Below are 21,172 nucleotides of genomic sequence, written 5' to 3'. Positions count from 1 at the left end.
TTTCTCTTGGATTTATAGTTAACTTTGGTTAAGAATTATTTTTTAGGTATTGGACTTAGGTAGTTCATTTCTTCCTGATGGTTCAAAGGAGTTTTAACACTACTTTGTAGTTCAAATTATGTTTATACATTATTTATGATCTACTTGTTCTACTACAGTGTAGCTCCATGAAACAAGGATTTTCTTTTATTCAAGACATATCCCCATGACCCAGAACAATGTCTGGACCACAGAAAATGCTCAACAACAGGAATCCATCAAAATTCTAGAGGAGAACATAGGCAACAACCTCTACGACATCGGCCAAAGCAACCTTTTTCATGACACATCCCCAAAGGCAAGAGAAACAAAAGATAAAATGAATTTATGGGACTTCATCAAGATTAAAAGTTTCTGCACATCCAAGGAAACAGTCAGAAAAACTAAGAGGCAGCCCACGGAATGGGAGAAGATATTTGCAAATGACACTACAGATAAAGGACTGGTATCCAAGATCTACAAAGAACTTCTCAAACTCAATACACGAGAAACAAATAAATCAAAAAATGGGCAGAAGATATGAACAGACACTTTTCCAATGAAGACATACAAATGGCTAACAGACACATGAAAAAATGTTCAAAATCATTAGCCATCAAGGAAATTCAAATCAAAACCACAATGAGATACCACCTTACGCCAGTTAGAATGGGAAAAATAGACAAGGCAAGAAACAACAATTGTTGGAGAGGATGTGGAGAAAGGGGATCCCTCCTACATTGTTGGTGGGAATGCAAGTTGGTACAGCCACTCTGGAAAACAGTGTGGAGGTCCCTTAAAAAGTTAAAAATTGAGCTACCCTATGATCCAGCCATTGCACTACTGGGTGTTTACCCCAAAGATACAGACGTAGTGAAGAGAAGGGCCATATGCACCCCAATGTTCATAGCAGCAATGTCCACAATAGCTAAATTGTGGAAGGAGCCAAGATGCCCTTCAACAGATGACTGGATTAAGAAGTTGTGGTCCATATATACGATGGAATATTACTCAGCTATCAGAAAGAACGAGTTCTCAACATTTGCTACAACATGGACAGCACTGGAGGAGATAATGCTAAGTGAAATAAGTCAAGCAGAGAAAGACAACTATCATATGATTTCTCTCATCTATGGAACATAAGAACTAGGATGATCGGTAGGGGAAGAAAGGGATAAAGAAAGGGGGGGTAATCAGAAGGGGGAATGAAACATGAGAGACTATGGACTATGAGAAACAAACTGAGGACTTCAGAGGGGAGGGGGGTGGGGGAATGGGATAGACCGGTGATGGGTAGTAAGGAGGGCACGTATTGCATGGTGCACTGGGTGTTATACACAACTAATGAATCATCGAGCCTTACATCGGAAACCGGGGATGTACTGTATGGTGACTAACATAATATAATAAAAAATCATTAAAAAAAAAAAAAAAAAAGAAAATGCTCAACAGAGTTCAATGAATTGATAAATAAAAAACGCATTATATAAATAAGTTAACATCCTTTCTACCGCACTACCCTAAAAATTTACATAAATTAAAAATGTCCTTTCTGAACGTATTTATCTATAATCAAGTCTTTTTCAACCAACCCATTTCTAAAAATACCTAATTTTTTAAGTGTTCAGTTTAAGCAAAATTTCAGTTTCATTTACCATTTTGTTCACTATAATCAATTAAAAAGTCTTGAAACTGCTATTTTGACAAGACTCATGTTTATTTCATTTCCATTTCACCCATATACTTTAATACCATATTCCCCAAGTATAAACACATACCAGTTTATTTATTTATTTTTTTAGTAATCTCTAAACCCAATGTGAGGCTCAAACTCACGACCCTGAGATCAAGAGTCACGTGCTCTTCTGACCCAGCCAGCTAGGCACTCTAACACATACCAGTTTTATGTTTGTTTATAAAGGTTTGGAAAAAAAAAAAGTTAAATATATCCTAAAGCACATTTTCACTATCCAGGAAGGCAAGGGGAAATGGAATACTTTCACCAAGATGTAGTATGGTCCTAGGATGTTACTGATGGCGAGGGCGAGGGGTTGGTAAAGAGGCAAAGAAGACGTCCAAAGTCTAGCAAGAAACAAGGATACTGGGAGACCACTCAACACTCATAATGAAGTAACGCTCCTAGATTAATGCATATGACACATTGTATGTTAAGGCCAATGAAAATTCCTCATAGAATATCTTGTCCCAAAGTCCCCCAAAAAGATTCCAAAGCAGAACTTTTTCTGAGAAAGAGGGAGAGATAAAGAGAAGAAAAGGAATATAACTTAAAGTAATAAACAGAAACTGTCAATCAAAGGGGGGGAAAGATGACAGTTCTGGAGGAAAAGAAAGAAGTACAACACTGCTTGGCTCAAACTGTACCCCTCTGCCCCCAAGAAGTTATTTTTGGGTGAGTCAAAAGTATCTTGAGAATTCTCAGTAACACACCTGAAAATCAAATTCCTGACAAAGGCTTGAATAATCAGTAAATGCAACTGAAAAAGTAACTAGAAGGAAGCTAAAAAAATATGGAAGACAGGCAATCCAACATAAGAATAATTGGTATCCCTGAAGTACAGAAACCAATAAATACATAAAAATTATATTCAAAGATATAACACAAAAGAGCTTCCCTGAAATAAGAACTGAATTTGCAGATCAAAAGAACACATCGGAAAAGTTCATCTTGTTTGTGGTGTCATTACACAGGTATGTACATTTGTCAAAATTCACTAACTATACACTTAAAACAAGCATAGTTTATTGTATGTAAATTATACCCCGATAAAGTTGATTTTTTAAAAAAGCACATCAAATTCCAGGAAATTTTAATATAAAATACTCAACACCAAAAAATATCCTAATTAAAACCACTGAACTGGGGCGCCTGGGTGGCACAGCGGTTAAGCGCCTGCCTTCGGCTCAGGGCGTGATCCCAGCGTTATGGGATCGAGCCCCACATCAGGCTCCTCTGCTGGGAGCCTGCTCTTCCTCTCCCACTCCCCCTGCTTGTGTTCCCCCTCTCACTGGCTGTCTCTATCTCTGTCAAATAAATAAATAAAATCTTTAAAAAAAAAAAAAAAAAAAACCACTGAACTTTAAAAATCAAGAGAAATTTTTTAAAAAAGAGAAATTTTCAGGCAGACAGAAAAAGCAAATCACTTACAAAAAAGGGCCTCAAACTTCTCCTCAGCAACATTCAGTGCCAGAAGACAAGTGGACAACATCCACCAAGTTCTAAGGAAAAGAAAGTGTGACCCAAGAACTTAAAACCCAGCCACGATATAGTTCAAGTATAAAGGCAAAAGCAAGACATTCTCAAACATGGAAGAGTAATACCAAAAAAGAACACTCAAGAGCCCTTCTATAAAAGAAAAAAAAGTTAACAAAATCCAGGAAATTGAAAATTAACCAAAAGTAACCTAAGAATGGAAAAACCATGGTAAAAGGATTGATGATAAACATCTAAACAATGTAAAAATAACTAACAAAAAATCAGAAGAGAAAGATACAGAAGAGTCAAAGTACTTAATTAACTTTCAAATCAAAGAATCAGCAGATAAGATCTCCAATCACACATGGTCTAAAAAGAAGAGATTAACTTCAACTTCTTAAAATTTTTCTTCTTTTTAGACTTGAAAGCAACCTTTTATATCAAATTCTCATGTGGTAAAGAAAGTTACTTGACGTTTAACAATTCCTTTAAGTAAATTCACATAAAATTAAATACTTTTTTAAAAAGCAACTAATCGTATAATCTCACTTTTAAAAAGTATTTCTATCAACCCACCTATTTACTTCCTTATCCTTCCATATGTACATACACACACACACACACACACACACACACAGATCTGGTTATTTTTGTATGGAGGAACTTGGGGTGATTACTTTTACTTTTGTAACTTTGGACACTGCTTGAATTCTTTATAATGAAACTATGTATTTTCTTTAATTGAGTGATTTTCTTAAAGGAAAACTGGAGCAAAATTGCGGAGACACTAAGACTGTGTTAATTCTGCACAGTGGGAAATGGATTGTTTCTGTACTTTTCGACACTTTAAAAATTTCTACAAAGGGCTAAAGAGAAAAACATTAAAGAACATATATAACAAAATGCCATTTTTTGTCAGAAAAAGCTAAATAATAAAAATATATTTAAATATATAAAAAATAGTAGAACAATATACCTCAGAATATTAATAGTGATTATCATTTAACCATGTTGGTGAGATCTAAGTTTAATTATCTTTCTTACTTTTCTGATTTTATTTTACAACTACATACTCTACAACTATGTACTCTTTACAACTATGTATGCTTTATAAGATAACAGAAAAATTTTCCCATTTGGACAGAGTAAAAGTTTTTATGTGAAGCTCACTAGCCTTATTCCCCCCTCATCTTTAATCTTAACATTTAAGGAAATTATCACCAACAAAGCCAAATTCTAGGTACTTGCCAAAGTGAGATAATGTCTTTATTTTGCAGGAAGAAAACAGAAATAAAACTACTTTTGGATTAACGCAATAATCTAAATATGCAGTATTCCTCTTTTAAAATAATAAGGTAAAGCTCCTTTCCTTTTCTTCATGTATTCTGAAAACACATGTACTATTTTTTCACCCCCAACTGAATAGATAACCAGTTATAAAATGCAGGTTTACCATGTGACCTGCATGGTAATGCGCATTTTTCTAGGAAAAGAAACCACGGCTTTCATTATCTTTTAAAAAGAATCTCAGACTCCACCCTCTAAAAAGGCTAAGAAGCACTGAATTTAGATGATTACTTTTAGTGCTAAAAGAGTCAAATTCCATGCAAATATTTGTTGCTTAGGAAGTAACAGGTATATTTCAGTACACCTGAAGACTTGCAAAATCTTGAACAAAAGAGGGAAGTCAGAAGAGCAAAAAGGTTTGAGGGAAACAAGAATAAGGCTCTAGACACAGCTAGCGTTTTGATACAAGACATAACAGAATGTCTAGCAGAAAGTGAAAAATCTGGAACTCGGTTTAACAAACATCTAATCAGGACTTTTTCAACACATGATACTCAAGTAGTTCACAATTTCAGAAGGAGATGAGACATCCATACACGAGGTAGAATGTGTTAAGTGCCACAAGAGGTGCAGCAAAGCACAATGAGGTTTAAATGAAGAAGAGATCAACACCAGTTGTGAGGTGGGAAACCAGGGAAGGTTTTTATAGAGGTGGTTGCACTCGTGAAACGGAACAGCAGGATTTCAGCCAGTAAGAGGAGAGAATAAAAGGGAAAGGAGGAGTTCAAGTTAAGGAAATATCAGATGTTGTCACAAAAAAAGATGTGGAAAGAAATGGAATAAAAAAATACTGCCTACACTTTGAGCTTGTGGAAAGGGTGGGGGTTAGAAGTTCAGCCCAGGGAGTGGGATCATATAATCTTGGCAGTAGAAGGGATACCATAGCACCTCTTCGCAATTGACAGTTGAGAATTTTTTATGTCAATTACGGAGATGTCTTTTTTTTTTTTTTTAAGATTTTATTTATTTATTTGACAGAGAGAGAGACAGCCAGCGAGAGAGGGAACACAAGCAGGGGGAGTGGGAGAGGAAGAAGCAGGCTCCCAGGAGAGCAGGGAGCCCGATGCGGGGCTTGATCCCAAGACCCTGGGGTCACTTAACAACTGAGCCACCCAGGCACCCCATCAATTGTGATATCTTAAGATGTCCCTTTAAAACAGTCAGCCACCCTCATGGCTAGCCCAGAAATAAAAGCAAATACAACATATCCACCCCATAATCTTCACTTATTCACTAAACCTAGGTCTGAGTCATTTTTGAACCCTCTTCACAAGCAGGAAACCCTTCTTCCCTCTCCTCACTCCCAAGTGCGAGTTTTATGTTCCTAAGACATAATAGGAAATAAAGAAAATAACATTATAATAGTGTTTCTCCCCATCACCTGAAGTAGCAATAATAAAGAAAATAAGTGCTGTACTGTATTAGCCAGACTTAAAAAAAAAGCCTAATATCCGAGGAACTTGCTACTCCCAACTTCACCTCACCCGTTACTCAGTATCTCATCAACTCTATTTGAATACCTCTTTGCATTGTTAGAAATTGCTCCCATAAATATGATTATGCTCATAATGGATTACCAGTAGCTCACCTCTATGGAGCCCTCGGAACCAGAAGGGAAACTAAAATAAACAAACGAAACCCTTCAGTAATGGCTCTATTGACAGCGAGCTCTACATTTTTACCATTCATATATATATGCCAACACAGAAAATCTCATACACTGGGAATTAAGGCTGAAAGCAGGCTGAAATCACACTGGAAGGACAATGAATGCCAAGTTATTAAGTTAGCATTTTAATTCAACTGGTAATAGGGCATGGCTGAGATACCCAACAGGAAACTGATACAATCAGAGCTGTGCTTTTGAAAGATGATGCTTACCACTGCAGGTAGGATGGTAAATTACATCAGGGAAAACAGGTTACAGGTTATGTTAACAACTCGGGAAAGCAAATTGAGGATCCCAACTTTAATGATGACAATGAAAAACGAAAGAGAATGAATGATCTGGACAAGACAAAAAAAAAAAAAAAAAGCCGTAGAAGTTGTCACTTATTTGGACTGAATGATCTAGGATGATATGATGCACAGACTAAAAAGCCCTGTGAGGAGACCCAGGAGTTCTAGAGTGCAGGAGTGAGATTTAACTAGAGACAGTCAACCTCTTCAAAACAGGTAATTCTAAGAAAACAGCAAGCTACGGATAAAACCTTACAAAACAGTCACATTTTGAGAGGGACAAAGGCTGGGAAGGGTGGGAGGGCAGCACACTTAGAGAAAAAGTGGTCAGGAGAATAAGGTAATTAAATATTATCCCAGATGACAGCATTTTAAGGAGACTTATTGTTATCACAAAATCAAAATACAAACTAATGAAAAAAAAGCCATGAGATTTGAGAAACAGGAGGTCATTCGCAACCTTTAATAGTATAAAAACTGGATTTCAGGCCATTAAACAAGAAGCAATAGCAGACTCAGCATGCCATTTTCAATGTGACAGTAACAAAGGAAAGAATGAAATTATTTATATAGAAAAATACATTTATACTGTTAATGGTTAATACCAAAGCAACCATATGAGTTTTTAATTACCTCAGCAGTTAGCAAAGTAAATTATTAAGGAGCCAGCGGATCAAATCTCCAGAAAACAATGAGAACCTTAAATATCTAATAATGACCCTAAGAATTCCCTTAAAGATACAAAAACCTAAAAATAGATTTCCACATGGAGGGCAAGGGCCTAATATCATCACAAAAGAGATTTCTAAAATAGCACGTGGTCTATGGTTATTTACCAAAACACACATTCCTAAACTTTTTTTGTTAATATAAGATTAAGAACCACTACTCAAAAAAAAACCCAAAAATATAAATAAAGCATAAAAACATTCAAATGCTTTTTACATTACATTAAATGCTAATCACAGTCAAACTCTAAATAACTTCCCTTTAGTTTTACCTATCAAATTCCAAAATAAAGTAGTTTTACCAAACAAATTCTAAACCTAATTCAACAATATTTATTATGAATAAATATCAGAATAAGAGTTTGCATTTGCTCTTTGAAATCACAAAAGAACAGCATCATTCTTGAAAAGTAGACTGTGTGTTACTTCAAAAGAAAACAATCCACTGTGTCTAGTCTCAGATGTACCTGGATGTATATGATTTCTAGAAATTCTCTGGCAATGCTAAATTAGGTCTGACTTATGGTACTACTATCAAGAAATTATAGTCCTAATTTCAAAAAATTACTAACAATATTTTTTTTCTGCTGAGAGAGGACACAGCCCACTCTTAAACAATATCGGGTGGGGGGGCAAGGCTCTTGAAAAAGTGAATATGAAAAGACTTTGAGAAAAAAATCACTGCTCTCAAGGAATGCTGGTTCCCTTAGAGTTCTATTTCATGATCTGGGTGTTGGTTACCAAAATGAGTTGTTCGTAAAATTAACTGACCTAAACACTTAGGATCTGTACACTACTCTGTACATATGTGATTATTCAATAAATTTTTTTTAAAAATTAGTCAAACTTTCTATTCCAGTGAGGAATTACCTGTTGTCATAGATCCATAACATGGCAATATTAACAAACCATCCAGAGTTGTATCTTGAACATCATAATCATAATCAACAGACTCTGCCATCTGAAAAAGTAACTCACAACTTTTTTCAATTTCAAACTGACCTGAAATGAGGGAGGGAAAATAACGTCAGCAACTGAACAGCAAAATTAAGAATGGGGGGGGGAAGCCTTCCAGATTAAAATTATTTTTGCATAATAGCTATTTTAAATCTCATTTGCTCTAAAGAAGATGAACACACAAATTGTACCAAATCTCAACAATAGCATTAAAAATAGAACACCAGTTTCCAAGGAATTTAAACCTCTACAGGAATAAAAATGTTTATAATCTCCAAGCCTTTCATCTTGTTAACACAGTATTTGAGGAAGACTCGGTAAAGTTAATCATTAATATAGAAGAATATAGTCTGGGAGATACTGCATTTAGGTGTATTTCAAAATACGTAAGTAACCTGAAAAAGGCAGAGACCATTACAATGTCTCACTTCTGACTTCAGTACAAGGCAGAGTAGGAGGTGAGCGATGAAATGACTCATTTCTGTTAGTAGGATGCTGCTAATTGAAGAATCACACTAGTTTAGGATTTAATTAATCTATTTTTGACTTCCAAAAAAGGCTTGTCTATGAGACATGAATTCAACACCTTATGCACTGCTATCACACAGTACCATCCCACCACTCAAAGAAGAAATAAACTGGTAGGATGTCTTTTGAAATAATGGAATTAAGCATTCAGATCCAGGACTGTTTAGTGTGGTAACAGCTCTGTATAAGACAGACTAATAAAAATATTAATACTTTACCATTTAATATCTTTTTATTAAAAGGTCAGTGTGTTTTACATATGTTTACTAATAAGACTGGCAGTTTTTATGGGCGTATAGAATTATCTTATATGTCTTATATAAGATAGAATTTTTAAAACTATTGAGATAATCACACAAAGCTAAGGCAACATGAGTTAAAGCCCAGATTTCCCAACAAAAGTAACACTCTATTGTGGTGCCACATTCCGCTCTTACAAATAGCGAAATTTTTAAACCTGATACTGAATGCTTACCAGTCAGAAAAACCAGGATGTCTCCAGCCATTTCATTCAAATGGATATCCATGGTCACTTTCACAATCTAAAGTAAGAAACACAAGCATAATATACTGATGGAAATATAGTCCCCCACTCCCAACCACCTCCCCTTATTCCACAGAAAAATTAAATTTGGTTCTCAGAAGTCCTAGGACCTATGAGGGCTGCCATTAAAATAAAAGGGAACAAACGAATTACTGAACTACGCAATCAGCTAGAATCATAACTATAAAAAAAGACAAAAAAAAGGATGCCAAGTAATACCGCTTGAATATATGCAGTATTTTCTCGGTCTCGTGGGCCAATCAAATTGCAGAATTTTTCTCTGACTGGATAAAGCCTTCCAGGTATATCAAATATTGGACAATTTCCAAAGAATGCAGAGAGCTTAGCTAATTCCATTGTTGCTGACATCACCACGACCTTCAAATGTTCCTTTCTATTAGGAGACTTCTCCTGAAATAACTTCTTCAATAAACCAAATAAGATGTCCTGAAAAAAAAAAAAAGTAAATTTCTAATAAGTCACCAGTACACCTACCAACCAACTTATTTTAAATATTTTGCGTTCCTAACCAAAGAATTCCTATTTCAATAGGTTAAAATGTAAGTAAGACCAGGCAATTCTCTACATGGTAAAAGCTACCCCAAATAAGTAAACTAATAAATAAACAGCATATTAAAATACTCACTGTAGTTAGAGTTCTCTCATGGGCTTCATCTAAAATAATGACACTGAACTTGGTAAGATTTGGATCTCCCAGAATATGCTTCAGTAAACATCCATCAGTCATATATTTGATTGCGGTTTCCTAATGTTCAAACAGCAGAGTATATCAACTTATATATATAGTGTTATAGAAATTCACCCCTGTTTCGCAGACTAAATTCCCCCCCAAATGCGCAAACATTAAGTGATCCACCTAACGTGACTAAATAAAAAAGTACATAAATTAATCTAATAACAAGGATGGCAAATTGTAAAAGCTGTGATCTATACAGGGACAGAGATAAGGAATTAAGGTGGATGTTCTGGGATAAAGCAACAAAAGGGGCCAATAAGGAGATATAAAGTAGTCTGGGGAAAGTGGTAAGATAATACAATGGCTTCCCATGAGCAAGTTGTGGGAAACAACAATGAAATGGGATCCACCTCCCTGTCTCAGCCACTGTTTTAGAGGACTCAGGAGAAAAGGCAGAGGAAATAGGTGCACAATTTCCTCTCACTACCTTCTTCCCTATTTGCTTATTTTAAAAACTGTCTGTCAGGGATGTATGGGTGGCTCAGTCGGTTAAGCATCTGCCTCCAGCTCAGGTCATGACCCCAGGGTCCTGGGATCAAGTCCTACATTGGGCTCCTTGCTCAGCTGGGAGCCTGCTTCTCCCTCTGCCTGCTGTTCCCCCTGTTTGTGTGTTCACTCTTTCTCTGGCAAATAAATAATAAATAAAGTCTTTAAAAAAAAAAACAAAAACGGTCAACTAGCATTAAAACAAGGTGAGAATAAGGTCCAAAAGCTAGAAGTTAACAACAGTATACACATAAAATCCAAGGGAAGAAAAAAGAAAGAAAACTCCCCAGCAGTAACCATTAGGAATGCACAGATAGTATTTTGGGGAGTCACTGTGTGCCATGTGCCATACTGATGGCCATTCCTATTAGGGACCATATTTAATTAGGGATTGTTTTGTACTTGGTACAGGATTAAAAAATCCTGAAGGAATGTAAATTATGACATTAACTATTTTTTTAAGATTTTATTTATTTATTTGTCAGAGAGAGAGAGTGAGCAAGCACAAGCAGGGGAAGCAGCAGAAAGAGGGAGAAGCAGGCTCCCTTCCAAGCAAGGAGCCCAATGTGGGACTCAATCCCAGGACTGAGGGATCACGACCTGAGCTGAAGGCAGACGCTTAACCAATTGAACCACCCAGGCATCCCTAGAACCATTAACTATTAAAAAGAAAACAATTTTAAACTTGTTGGTGCCATGAATACAGATAATACTCAATAAATACTTGCTTACTGACTTTGCTAAGTTGTCCATTTCCAGTGACTTCAGGAATACAAATATACAATATGGATGAACCTTGAAAACGTTATGCTAAATGAAACAATCCAGACACAAAGGACCAAATATTGTATGATTCAACTTATATGAGGTACTTGGAAAAGGCAAATTTGTAAAGACGGAAAGTAGAATAGAAGTTACCAGAGGCTGGAGGGAGGAGAGAATGGGGGAGTTAATGTTTAGTAGATAAGAGTTTCTGTTTGAGAGAATGAAAACATTCTGAAAATAAGAGTGTTGATGGATACACAACATTGTAAATGTATCTCATGCCAATGAAATGTAACACCTAAAAATGGTTAAAATGGTACATTTTACATTATATATATTTTAGTACAACAAAAAATTGTTTTAAAGAATACAAATGTAAGTTACAGGTCCAGGATTCTTACAGCTAAAAAATATAAGAGAATCCTTAAAAAAATAAACATAGCTGTCATTTATAAACTAATTGAGAAGGGAGAAAAGAGTAAAATTACTAGACACTTCAGAGCTAAATCATTTAACAATGGACAACAAAAATTAATTCTAACCTGGGGCTTTGTTTCTTTAAAATATAAATGCAAATTTGAAGTTCTAATCTTTCATAACCTTCTCCAATCTTTCTGTAAGTTTACAGGACTTAAGCTGCAATAAAACTTTTGTACCTTAGAGCTGCAATCATCGAAACGAACTTGGTACCCTACTTTGGATCCCAAAGTGCATTTCATTTCTTCAGCAACCCTCTGAGCAACTGATATAGCAGCTACCTTTCGTGGTTGAGTCACACCAATCATACCATGTTGTGAAAACCCTATCAGAACCAGAGGTAAAAAACACAAAATTGTTAACAATTGCTTCCAATTAGAGCGAAATTGTTTCGGACCAATCAACACAAACTGTTCCAAGTGTTTCCAAAAGAAAACTCTGCAAATTAACAACATACTGTTTTACAAATGCACCATGGCAATTTAAGTAGTAGTAAAAAATTAGAATACATATTTTCCATTCAAAATATACGTATTTTAATTAGGTTTTCCCCCCAATTTCAGTCTGAAGATTTACTTTAAAGAGTAAGCCAAAGATGTTTAATTCTTAGGAATCCATAAAATTTCACAGACTTCCTAAAGATTTACTTTTGTCACAAAAGTTTAAATATACCGCTTTTCACAGATTCATTTTCTACCATTTTAGTATCTCTGAAAGATAGATGTGTCTTACAGTTGATGGTATTTTTTTCTTTAGTATGTATGTAGTATGTATTTTTTCTATAGTATGTAAAATAGCGGTATGTCTTAATAAATGGCACATTAGATTTGTTGCATTAGAATAAGTTAATACCAGCTAAGAAATTTATATTTTTTATATGAGTATCATCCAATATAATTTCACTCCATACCAACCTTATGATATTAAGTTTTACCATACTGAAGGAAAAGACACTTTAAGGGTAATTTGTTAGCTGGCTTGGGTTATGAAGTCAGGGAATAAATATTTACCTGATAATACTCTGGGAAAAGAACCAAGAAATACTAATGTCAGCAATAGATATCACTATATTCCTGTAAATTATTTCAATACCCAATGGTTAACAGTCTACTGCAAATTACCTCATTCTATAGCAGAGAATCAATACCAACCTATAATTGAGATTATTATGGTAATTAAAAATGGAAAAATCATCATCTGAATTAATGCCTGAATATGAAATAAGACCATAAAAAAGCAGGGAAGATGTAGGGAGGATGTGCCAAGAGAAGAACTGGGACTGCAGAACAAATGGTGGGTATTTGTGCAATACAGAAGTCCTATTAGCTTATAAGAGAATATATTTTTAAATACTCCCAATATCATCCCCGAATAAAATTACCTGCTTCATAAAGATATTTTGGGAGTTGAGTTGTTTTACCACTTCCTGTATTTCCAGTAACAATAAGGAATGAATTCTCCCTCACAGCTTGAATAAGCTTTTTTCTTTGTTTTTGAATAGGAAAAGTTGGAGTAGTTCCTCCCTCCTGTGATGTGCATCCTTTCTCTTCTGTAATAACAGAAAAACAATTGTGCAATTAAAAGGACTGTAAAGATATCTTTGACTCAATTTCCCAGAACTGAATAAAGACAATAGAATTTTAGGGCGGGAAGGGATCGATCCATGACTTCTCAGGTAAATCATCTATGCCCGATTTGTATGCGAGGGTTTACAAGCCTAGAACAACTTTTTAGTAAAATCTAACAACATGAGGATTTGCTAATGCATGACTCAGAGTACTTGACAAACTAAGCCTGGCACAAGGCATGTATTTGCAAGCATACCTATACAGAAGCGCAAAACCCAATTTTATTAAATAACAGACCAAAAGCTAGAACACAGCAGGAAACTCTCAGCTGAATTTAAAAAAAAAAAAAAAAAAAAAAAAAAAAAGCCACCTGTGTTTGTTCTGATTCATGGTTCAAGTTAGGTCCCTGTTCAGAGTGACTGATATCCCAGAAGGCCAAGTGGTGGGTAACCATGGAAACTGGCTCCTGGAAACTGGCTCCCTTCATACCATACCCAAAGGCAGGCTGGCGGCCCGACGAGGTGGGGGGGGGGGGGGATGGATGGATAGAGAACAAAGGCTTTATAAGCCTCTTTAAGAGGAGAACGGGTCTAGGCGTTGGGGTTCACTTTTTTGTCCCCCAGCAAGGTTTTCACCCAACTTGGATCTGGGACCGCCCCCCTCTAGACCAAAGTGCTCATTGGACGCAAAGTTCGCCTCTGGCTTGGAGGGCGAGGAAAACGCTGCGGTCTCCTCTCCACTTTTCTCTGCCCGCCAAAGGCGCACTTTTATCCCCCCAAAACCCCCATGCCGAAACTCCCGCTGGCCTCCGCAACGTCCCGCGGACCGCACCTCTATCAGCGATGGAAACAGCCGAAGGCCGCTCTTCCTGAAGGTCTATTGACCGCTCACCCTCCTCCTGCCGCCTTGGCGCCCTGCCCGCGACGGCGGGAAACCGGGACATAGACCTGGCCCGGAGCGGAGGTGAGCACGTCCACCGATCTGGGGAGATGGGAGGGGAAAGACGAAGACGCGCCCTGATGACGTCGAGGTGTTTACTTCCGCGCGTGCGACTTGGAACGAGGGGAGGGGGAACTGTTAGGTGACGTGGCGCGCGGCCGCCGGAAAGCTCTTCCCCGCCCCGCGCGACCCGGCAGGGCCACCAGCCGAGGGCCCATCCCGGAGGGTTTCCTCTCTTGTGCAGGTGTGCGCTGCGCCTGGGGGAGAGGTCGGAAGGACCCCTTCCTACTTCTCTTGTGCGCAGGAGAGCCAAGTGACACCTCTTTTCTAAGCTACTGTAACCCTGTCCTGCCTTCACACACCTAACGTGATGTGACCCTTTGCCAGGAGCTGGAACCTTCCTAGAGTGCATCGTTCCGCAACACATTCTCACCTTGCTAATTCTGAAATGACCTGTTCATTTCAGAACTACTGAGTTGCAGAGCCGAACTTCGAGTTCTGTCCAAAGCTTACGTCCCACACGCTGTTCATTTCCACCATGGGGCCCTCCATTTCAATTTATTTTACTCCCCTTTCCCCTAACTAACTAGAACAGAAACTTAGAAAACCACGGTACACTCAGCCCAGCAAAGTGATTCAGAATGGGCCATCAATACTTGTTGAATTTTTCGGATGGTGAGTGAATTATTGATCTTCAGAGGAATTAAGCTCACTTGATGGGTATGGATTTCTAGGAAACCACAACAGCAGAAAAGTTAAACAAATGCAACAGAGGTGGGGCGACTTTTTCAGAAAAGGTACTTTGGGGGGCAGATCTCATTGTTGTAGAACCTTCCAATTTTGTAAATGTCAATTGTAACAAAATCAATGCTAGAAGACTGTTTATTGGGCTTTCGACCATCCCCACTATTAGAATTAACCAACAGTGTCAAAGAAGACAACTCAAAGTTGTCCCTTTACCATTAACTAAAGGCCAGTATGCTCCTATCTGATCAGGCTTCAAAAGAGGTCATTGGACTCCAAGATTTTTCTGTGCTCATTAAAAATGTACCAACTGCTTTTACGTGGGACTGATTCACATCTCCTAAAATATAAGTTTATTGGGTTTTGAATGATACCAAATGATATGCAGCTAACAGCTCTGTATCTCCAAAACCTGGGAGCTACAGGAATAAACCTGGCAATAGGAGTACATCTCAGCTTTCTCTCATCCATTAAAGGAATCTCCCAACCTTCTGGATTCTGTTAGAAATTCAAAATATTACAAATCAGGAAAACAAACCAAAAAAAAGCTAAAATATATTTGTAGTACAGGCAAAGTATTGGTTAGTACTGGCCAAGGTATTTTAGTACATGGTGGCTCTTTCGAAGTCACATTATAAGAAAATGAACAATCATTTCAGACCAATGATAGCTAACATTTACTGAGCACTTAATATTCAAACATTTAATATGAATTTTTTCATTTATTCCTCACAAAAACTCAGGGAGATAGGCTATTATTACACCTAATTTTCACATGAGAGAGTCAAGGCTCACATCCTTGCTCAAGACAACAAAACAGAGAGGCAGTAGGACCAGGATTTGCCACATGAACAACCACTATACTGTAATGGGAGATGGAATTATCTAAATTATCTAAATCTTGGTGCCTAACATATTTTCTTTCAATGTTTGCAAGTCAACTATTGTAGAATGGCTCCATTCTTGATTGAGAATCACCTAATAAGGGTATCCAGAAATAACCCCTCAAACTGAGAATAAAGAAAAGTAAAAGTGAAAAACTCAGAGGTTTAACATTGTTGATTTTAAAACCAAGGACATTTGAAACATGTTACCATTAATAACCATTTGCTCCAGGCTACTCCAAATTAAAAGATCAACAATCATTTCCTGCCCAGTGAGTTTACAAATTACAATGGCAAACAAGATACAAATAGACAGTAAAAATAGGGGAGGAAATGGGTTGAATCTAAGAAGAAATTTTAGTGTTGCAAGAAACATTGAATCGATTTCCTGTTATCTTTGGATCACAAGAAAAACCTGAAAGATGTGATATTTGAAGAAGTGTGAGAAGTATTAATTGCACTCTGCTGCTGTTTCATAGGTAGTCTTTCAACATGTTTTTGAATCCAAGCAATTTGTCTCTGAGCATCCAAAAGAAAGGAAGGAGGCTCAATATTAGAGACTTACGAAAATGGAATAGGATTTTAAAATCATCTTCAGGAAAGAATGGACACTATAGAATCGATGTTACAACTTAAAAGAAATTACTGGAGCATAAGAAAATTTATCAAAGATGTTAATACAATAAAATCCAGAAAGTTATAAACACCAGACCAGTAGTGATATGTAGAAAGCTAATCTACAACAGGAAGTCAAAAGAGAGTGAGAAATGGTGTCAAAGTACATGAGTTTTTTTTTTTCATTCATGAATTTGACCAAAACAATAGTTGTCTTGGTAAAGAGAGGCAGAAAGACGCCAGACTGTAAGTGGGTGAGAAGAGAATAAGAGAGCAAATTGAAAATATGCTTAATGCATTTGGAGATGTTTGGTTAGAATCAACTAAGGTAAATGAAAGGGAAAGAAAAGAATAGCCAGAACAAGATGCCACTGCTGCAGTGTATATATGATGATTTTAAAGAGACCTGGTCAATGAAATCATTGAGGTACAATTAGAAGGTGTGTTTAAGAGAGTTGAAACACAGAGGTACTGATGAAGGAGAAAAAGTGAGTTCACATTTTGAGAAAGGATCTAGGGTTGGAAGAGACAGAACAAACTTTTAGTTAAGGTAGTATTATAAATCTGCATTTGTGGCAGATTTATATTCCCAAATATGAATCTGATTGTTTCTCTGTATTTTCCTTCCCTATTTCTCTCTTACTTATAAACCAAGGGCCTTTCTTCCTCTCCAGCCCTCACCAGAGCAGAAATAAAGATCCAAAGACACTGCTGACCTAAGGGCCAAGACCAGAGCCTCCTGAGCATGAAGAATTGTTATTTTTTCTCTCAAGACTGCTAGGACTGGACCTAGCAAGACGGAAGAGAGAAAGAAGAGTGTAATGAGAAAGGAGAAATAATAGAAGGAATAGAGCCCTCAAAGTGAGCAAGAGAAAAAGGCTTGAAAGTTCTAATGGAAGGCATTCAAGAAGATGAACCATCCTCAAATGTGGAACCCTCCTCCCTTAAAAGCAAATCAGGGTGAGGGGCACCTGGGTGGCTCAGTCGGTTAAGCTTCTGCCTTGGGCTCAGGTCATGACCTCGGGGTCCTGGGATCTGGGATCGAGCCCCACATCGGGCTCCCTGCTCAATGGGGAGTCCGCTTGTCCCTCTCCTTCTGCACCTCCCCCCTCACATGCACACACACACACTGTCTCTCTCTCTTTCTCTCTCAAATAAATAAATAAATAATCTTTAAAAGCCATCAATCAGGGGCGCCTGGGTGGCACAGCGGTTAGGCGTCTGCCTTCGGCTCAGGGCGTAATCCCGGCGTTGTGGGATCGAGCCCCACATCAGGCTCCTCTGCTATGAGCCTGCTTCTTCCTCTCCCACTCCCCCTGCTTGTGTTCCCTCTCTCGCTGGCTGTCTCTATCTCTGTCAAATAAATAAATAAAATCTTAAAAAAAAAAAAAAGCCATCAATCAATCAGTCAAAGTGACCTTTCCAAGTCATTGGCCATGCAGATTGGAGCCAGGGGTCCTGTGCCGAGATGCTCCAAAGCCTTGTTAAAAATGTTTGAGTGCCCATGAGGTCCTATTATATGCAAGTTTACGAGGATATTTGGGTAGGAATGGGGTTGATGGGCTTCATCGTTTATAAAATCAGGATTGCTGATAAAACAAGTAAAGCTTTGAAAGCTTCAAGTCCTGCACCTGCTTCAGGTCATTAATGAGCTTTACTTGGAGTACACATCAGATGGAACATCAGTCTGGCTGTAAATCTCAGCAAACTCTGTTAGATGGGAAGACTTGTACGCTTGTAGACATGTTGTTTCCTTTGTAGCATGAATAAATGTAACTGAGAGGCACCACAAAAAAAATCAAAAAACAAAACCTATGGCCAGTTTGTTGTTTAGCAGTCTTGATACATTGTACATTCTGGAGGGAATGGAAGTATAAAAAAGAACCTCACTCCCTATACTAGGTAGAACTAGACAGAAACAATTGGGAATTTTTCTGTGAGTTTTGTGGTGGTGGACCCCATGCCACTGTTACATATTCTATTAACATGCCTGTAAGATGTTAGCAATTTGTAGATTTGGAGGAAAATGATAGATAGTCATATCATAGAACTTAGGGAGGTATCCACCTTTCAGTCCAAGGTGAAAGAAATCATCACACTTCTCCCTGCTCAGCCAGGAGTCTGCTTCTCCCTGTGCCCCTCCCCCTGCTTGTGCACCTTCTCTCTCTCTCTTTCTTTCTCTCTCTCTCTCTCTCTCTCTCTCTCTCGTAAATAAACAAAATCTTTAAAAAGAGGGGGGCACCTGGGTAGCTCAGTCTGTTAAGCGTCTGCCTTCAGCTCAGGTCATGATCTCCAGGTCCTGGGATCAAGCCCCACATCAGGCTCCCTGCTCAGTGGGGAGTCTGCTTGTCCCTCTCTTTCTGCCCCTCCTGAGCTCCCCACTCATGCTTGCTCTTTCTCTCTCTCCCTCTCAAGTAAATAAATTTGTTTTAAAAATCTTTTAAAAAAAAAGTATTCAGAGGTCTAAGTCAATCTCATATAAAAAAAATTAAAAGAGAAATCATCACACTTTCTTCTCTTTTTAATCTCATGTTTCTGGTGCCCAGATATTAAGATCTGAGTTAGTATCACAGAGCCCCTCACCAAGCAGTCATTAAATCATTCGTCAGTAATATAATTTGAGAGATCGATAAGGATTGAGACACTTCTAATCATTGTCAATGAAAATTGATGCTTTACACGTATGCATATAATCTTGAATAAAAGTGTAGAATTCCATTATTCTATTAGTAAAATAATGTCTTTTTCAAAAGAAGGCTCAATGATTACTCTAACTTCCTATTCATTCATTCATGTATTCATTCAGCAAACATCAGAATACACAACTCTTACATGTATCCTTTTTAATAGCCATACAGAGACATAAAAATATGTGTAAGACATGATCCCTACCTTCAATGACATTACATGTGTTCAAGGAGATAAAATATTTAGAAGAGGAAAAACTAGCTAGAATAATCAGGGAAGGCTTCTTGGAGTTAGTGGCCTTTGAATTGAGATTTGAAAGTTGGGAATATTCCAGTAAATGCCAGGGAGGGATCCTAGTTAAAGGAAATCTCACAAAGGCACAAATAATGGAGTGATCAAAATATGATTAATTAGGATTATTGAGAAATCTACAAAATTAATATTCTATCTCCAGTCATAGTCTCTGTAAATCTTTCACTTGCCTGAAGGTGGCAAGCTGGGTTTATTTGAAACTTTAGAATCAATATTATTTGAAAGAAAAATGAAACAGTAGTATTTCTCTGAAAAACAATTTTTTCATTGACATTTAACTCATAAAATCAAAAAGTGAAAAAAAGGTAAAAAATTACTAACCTTGGTTACTTACTAACATTATATTATATTATTATATTAAAATCTGTATATATTTAGTTCTTTTAAGATCCTATTTTTAACTAATCTCTATACCCATCTTGGGGCTCAAACTCACAATCCCAAGATTAAAAGTCTTATGCTTTTCTTTTCTTTTTTTTTTTTTAAGATTTTATTTATTTATTTAACACAGATAGAGACAGCCAGCGAGAGAGGGAACACAAGCAGGGGGAGTGGGAGAGGAAGAAGCAGGCTCATAGCAGAGGAGCCTGATGCGGGGCTCTATCCCAGAACGCTGGGATCACGCCCTGAGCCGAAAGCAGACACTTAACAATTGTACCACCCAGACGCCCCAGATTATACTTTTTAAAGTTTATTTATTTATTTTAAGTAATCTCTCACCCAAAGTAGGGCTCAAACTCATGACCCCAAGATCAAAAGTCACATACTCCTCCACCTGAGCCAGTGAGGTCCCCCTAAAAGGAGCTTCTACTTTTAAGTATTAACATTAAAATCTGTGATCAGCATTTTTATACATCTTTTGATAGTAGTCAGACTTACAGAGGCATAATTCCCAAATGGTAAAACTCACCCCTTTTTTTTTAGTGTATAGTTGTGAGCTTTATGAATTTTGACAAGTGCATATGGTTTGTAACCATTGCTATCATAAAGATATAAAACACTTCATCATTTTAACACATTTCCTTGTGCTCCTTTGTGGTCAACGCTCTTCTTCACCTCTATGCCCTGGCAACCACTGATTTGTTTTCTGTCTCTATAGTTTTGCTTCTTCCAAAATGTCATATGAGTGGACTTATATAGTATGTGTTCTTTTTAAGTCTGGCTTTTTCTTTCATTCAGCATAATTACCTTGAGTTTCATCTAGGGTTGAATGTAGTTGTACTGTACATCAATAGTTCAATCCTTTTTGTCTGAGTAGTATTCCACAATTTATCAATTCATTAGTTAAGGGACATCTATGTGGTTTCCAGTTTTTGGTGATCATGCATGAAGTCACTACAAACATTGGCATAGAGGTTTTTGAATGACTGTACATTTTCATTTCTCTTGGGTATATATCTAGAAGTGGAATTGCTGGGTTAAATGATAAATTTATGTTTATAAAAAACTGCAAAACTGTTTTTCCAAAGGGACTGGAGAATTTTGCACTTTTACCAGCCATGTCTGAGAATTCCAGTTGCCCTACACCTTTCCTAGGACTTGGTATTATCAGGTTTTTTGTTTGTTTTGTTTTGCCCATTCAAATAGGTAGTAGTGGTATGTCATTATGCTTTTAATCTGAATATCCGTATGGCAATGATGT

The 21,172-nt window shown here is 37.2% G+C and overlaps 1 protein-coding gene and 1 pseudogene across 1 annotated transcript in view; one reads left to right on the top strand and one right to left on the bottom strand.

Annotated features, from left to right (window-relative positions):
- DHX40 (DEAH-box helicase 40) overlaps window positions 1-14,519 on the bottom strand; it is a 48,233-nt gene extending 33,714 nt beyond the window's left edge. Inside the window, exons 1-7 of the mRNA XM_026517469.4 lie at window positions 14,180-14,519; window positions 13,162-13,329; window positions 11,960-12,105; window positions 9,942-10,061; window positions 9,515-9,742; window positions 9,227-9,293; window positions 8,137-8,268 (exon numbers count right to left, since the gene is read on the bottom strand). Coding sequence (XP_026373254.1) covers window positions 8,137-8,268; window positions 9,227-9,293; window positions 9,515-9,742; window positions 9,942-10,061; window positions 11,960-12,105; window positions 13,162-13,329; window positions 14,180-14,291 — 973 coding nt within the window. The 5' untranslated portion in view covers window positions 14,292-14,519. The remainder of the gene's footprint in view (window positions 1-8,136; window positions 8,269-9,226; window positions 9,294-9,514; window positions 9,743-9,941; window positions 10,062-11,959; window positions 12,106-13,161; window positions 13,330-14,179) is intronic.
- A 3,479-nt stretch (window positions 14,520-17,998) lies between these two features.
- LOC113269174 (ATP synthase subunit ATP5MJ, mitochondrial-like) lies at window positions 17,999-18,644 on the top strand (annotated as a pseudogene).
- The last annotated feature ends 2,528 nt before the right edge of the window (window positions 18,645-21,172 follow it).

Source organism: Ursus arctos, unplaced genomic scaffold (genome assembly GCF_023065955.2).
Source record: "Ursus arctos isolate Adak ecotype North America unplaced genomic scaffold, UrsArc2.0 scaffold_24, whole genome shotgun sequence".
Classification (NCBI taxonomy): Eukaryota; Metazoa; Chordata; class Mammalia; order Carnivora; family Ursidae; genus Ursus; species Ursus arctos.
Note: the sequence above shows the minus strand (reverse complement) of the source record. Positions and strands in the feature narration are given on the sequence as shown.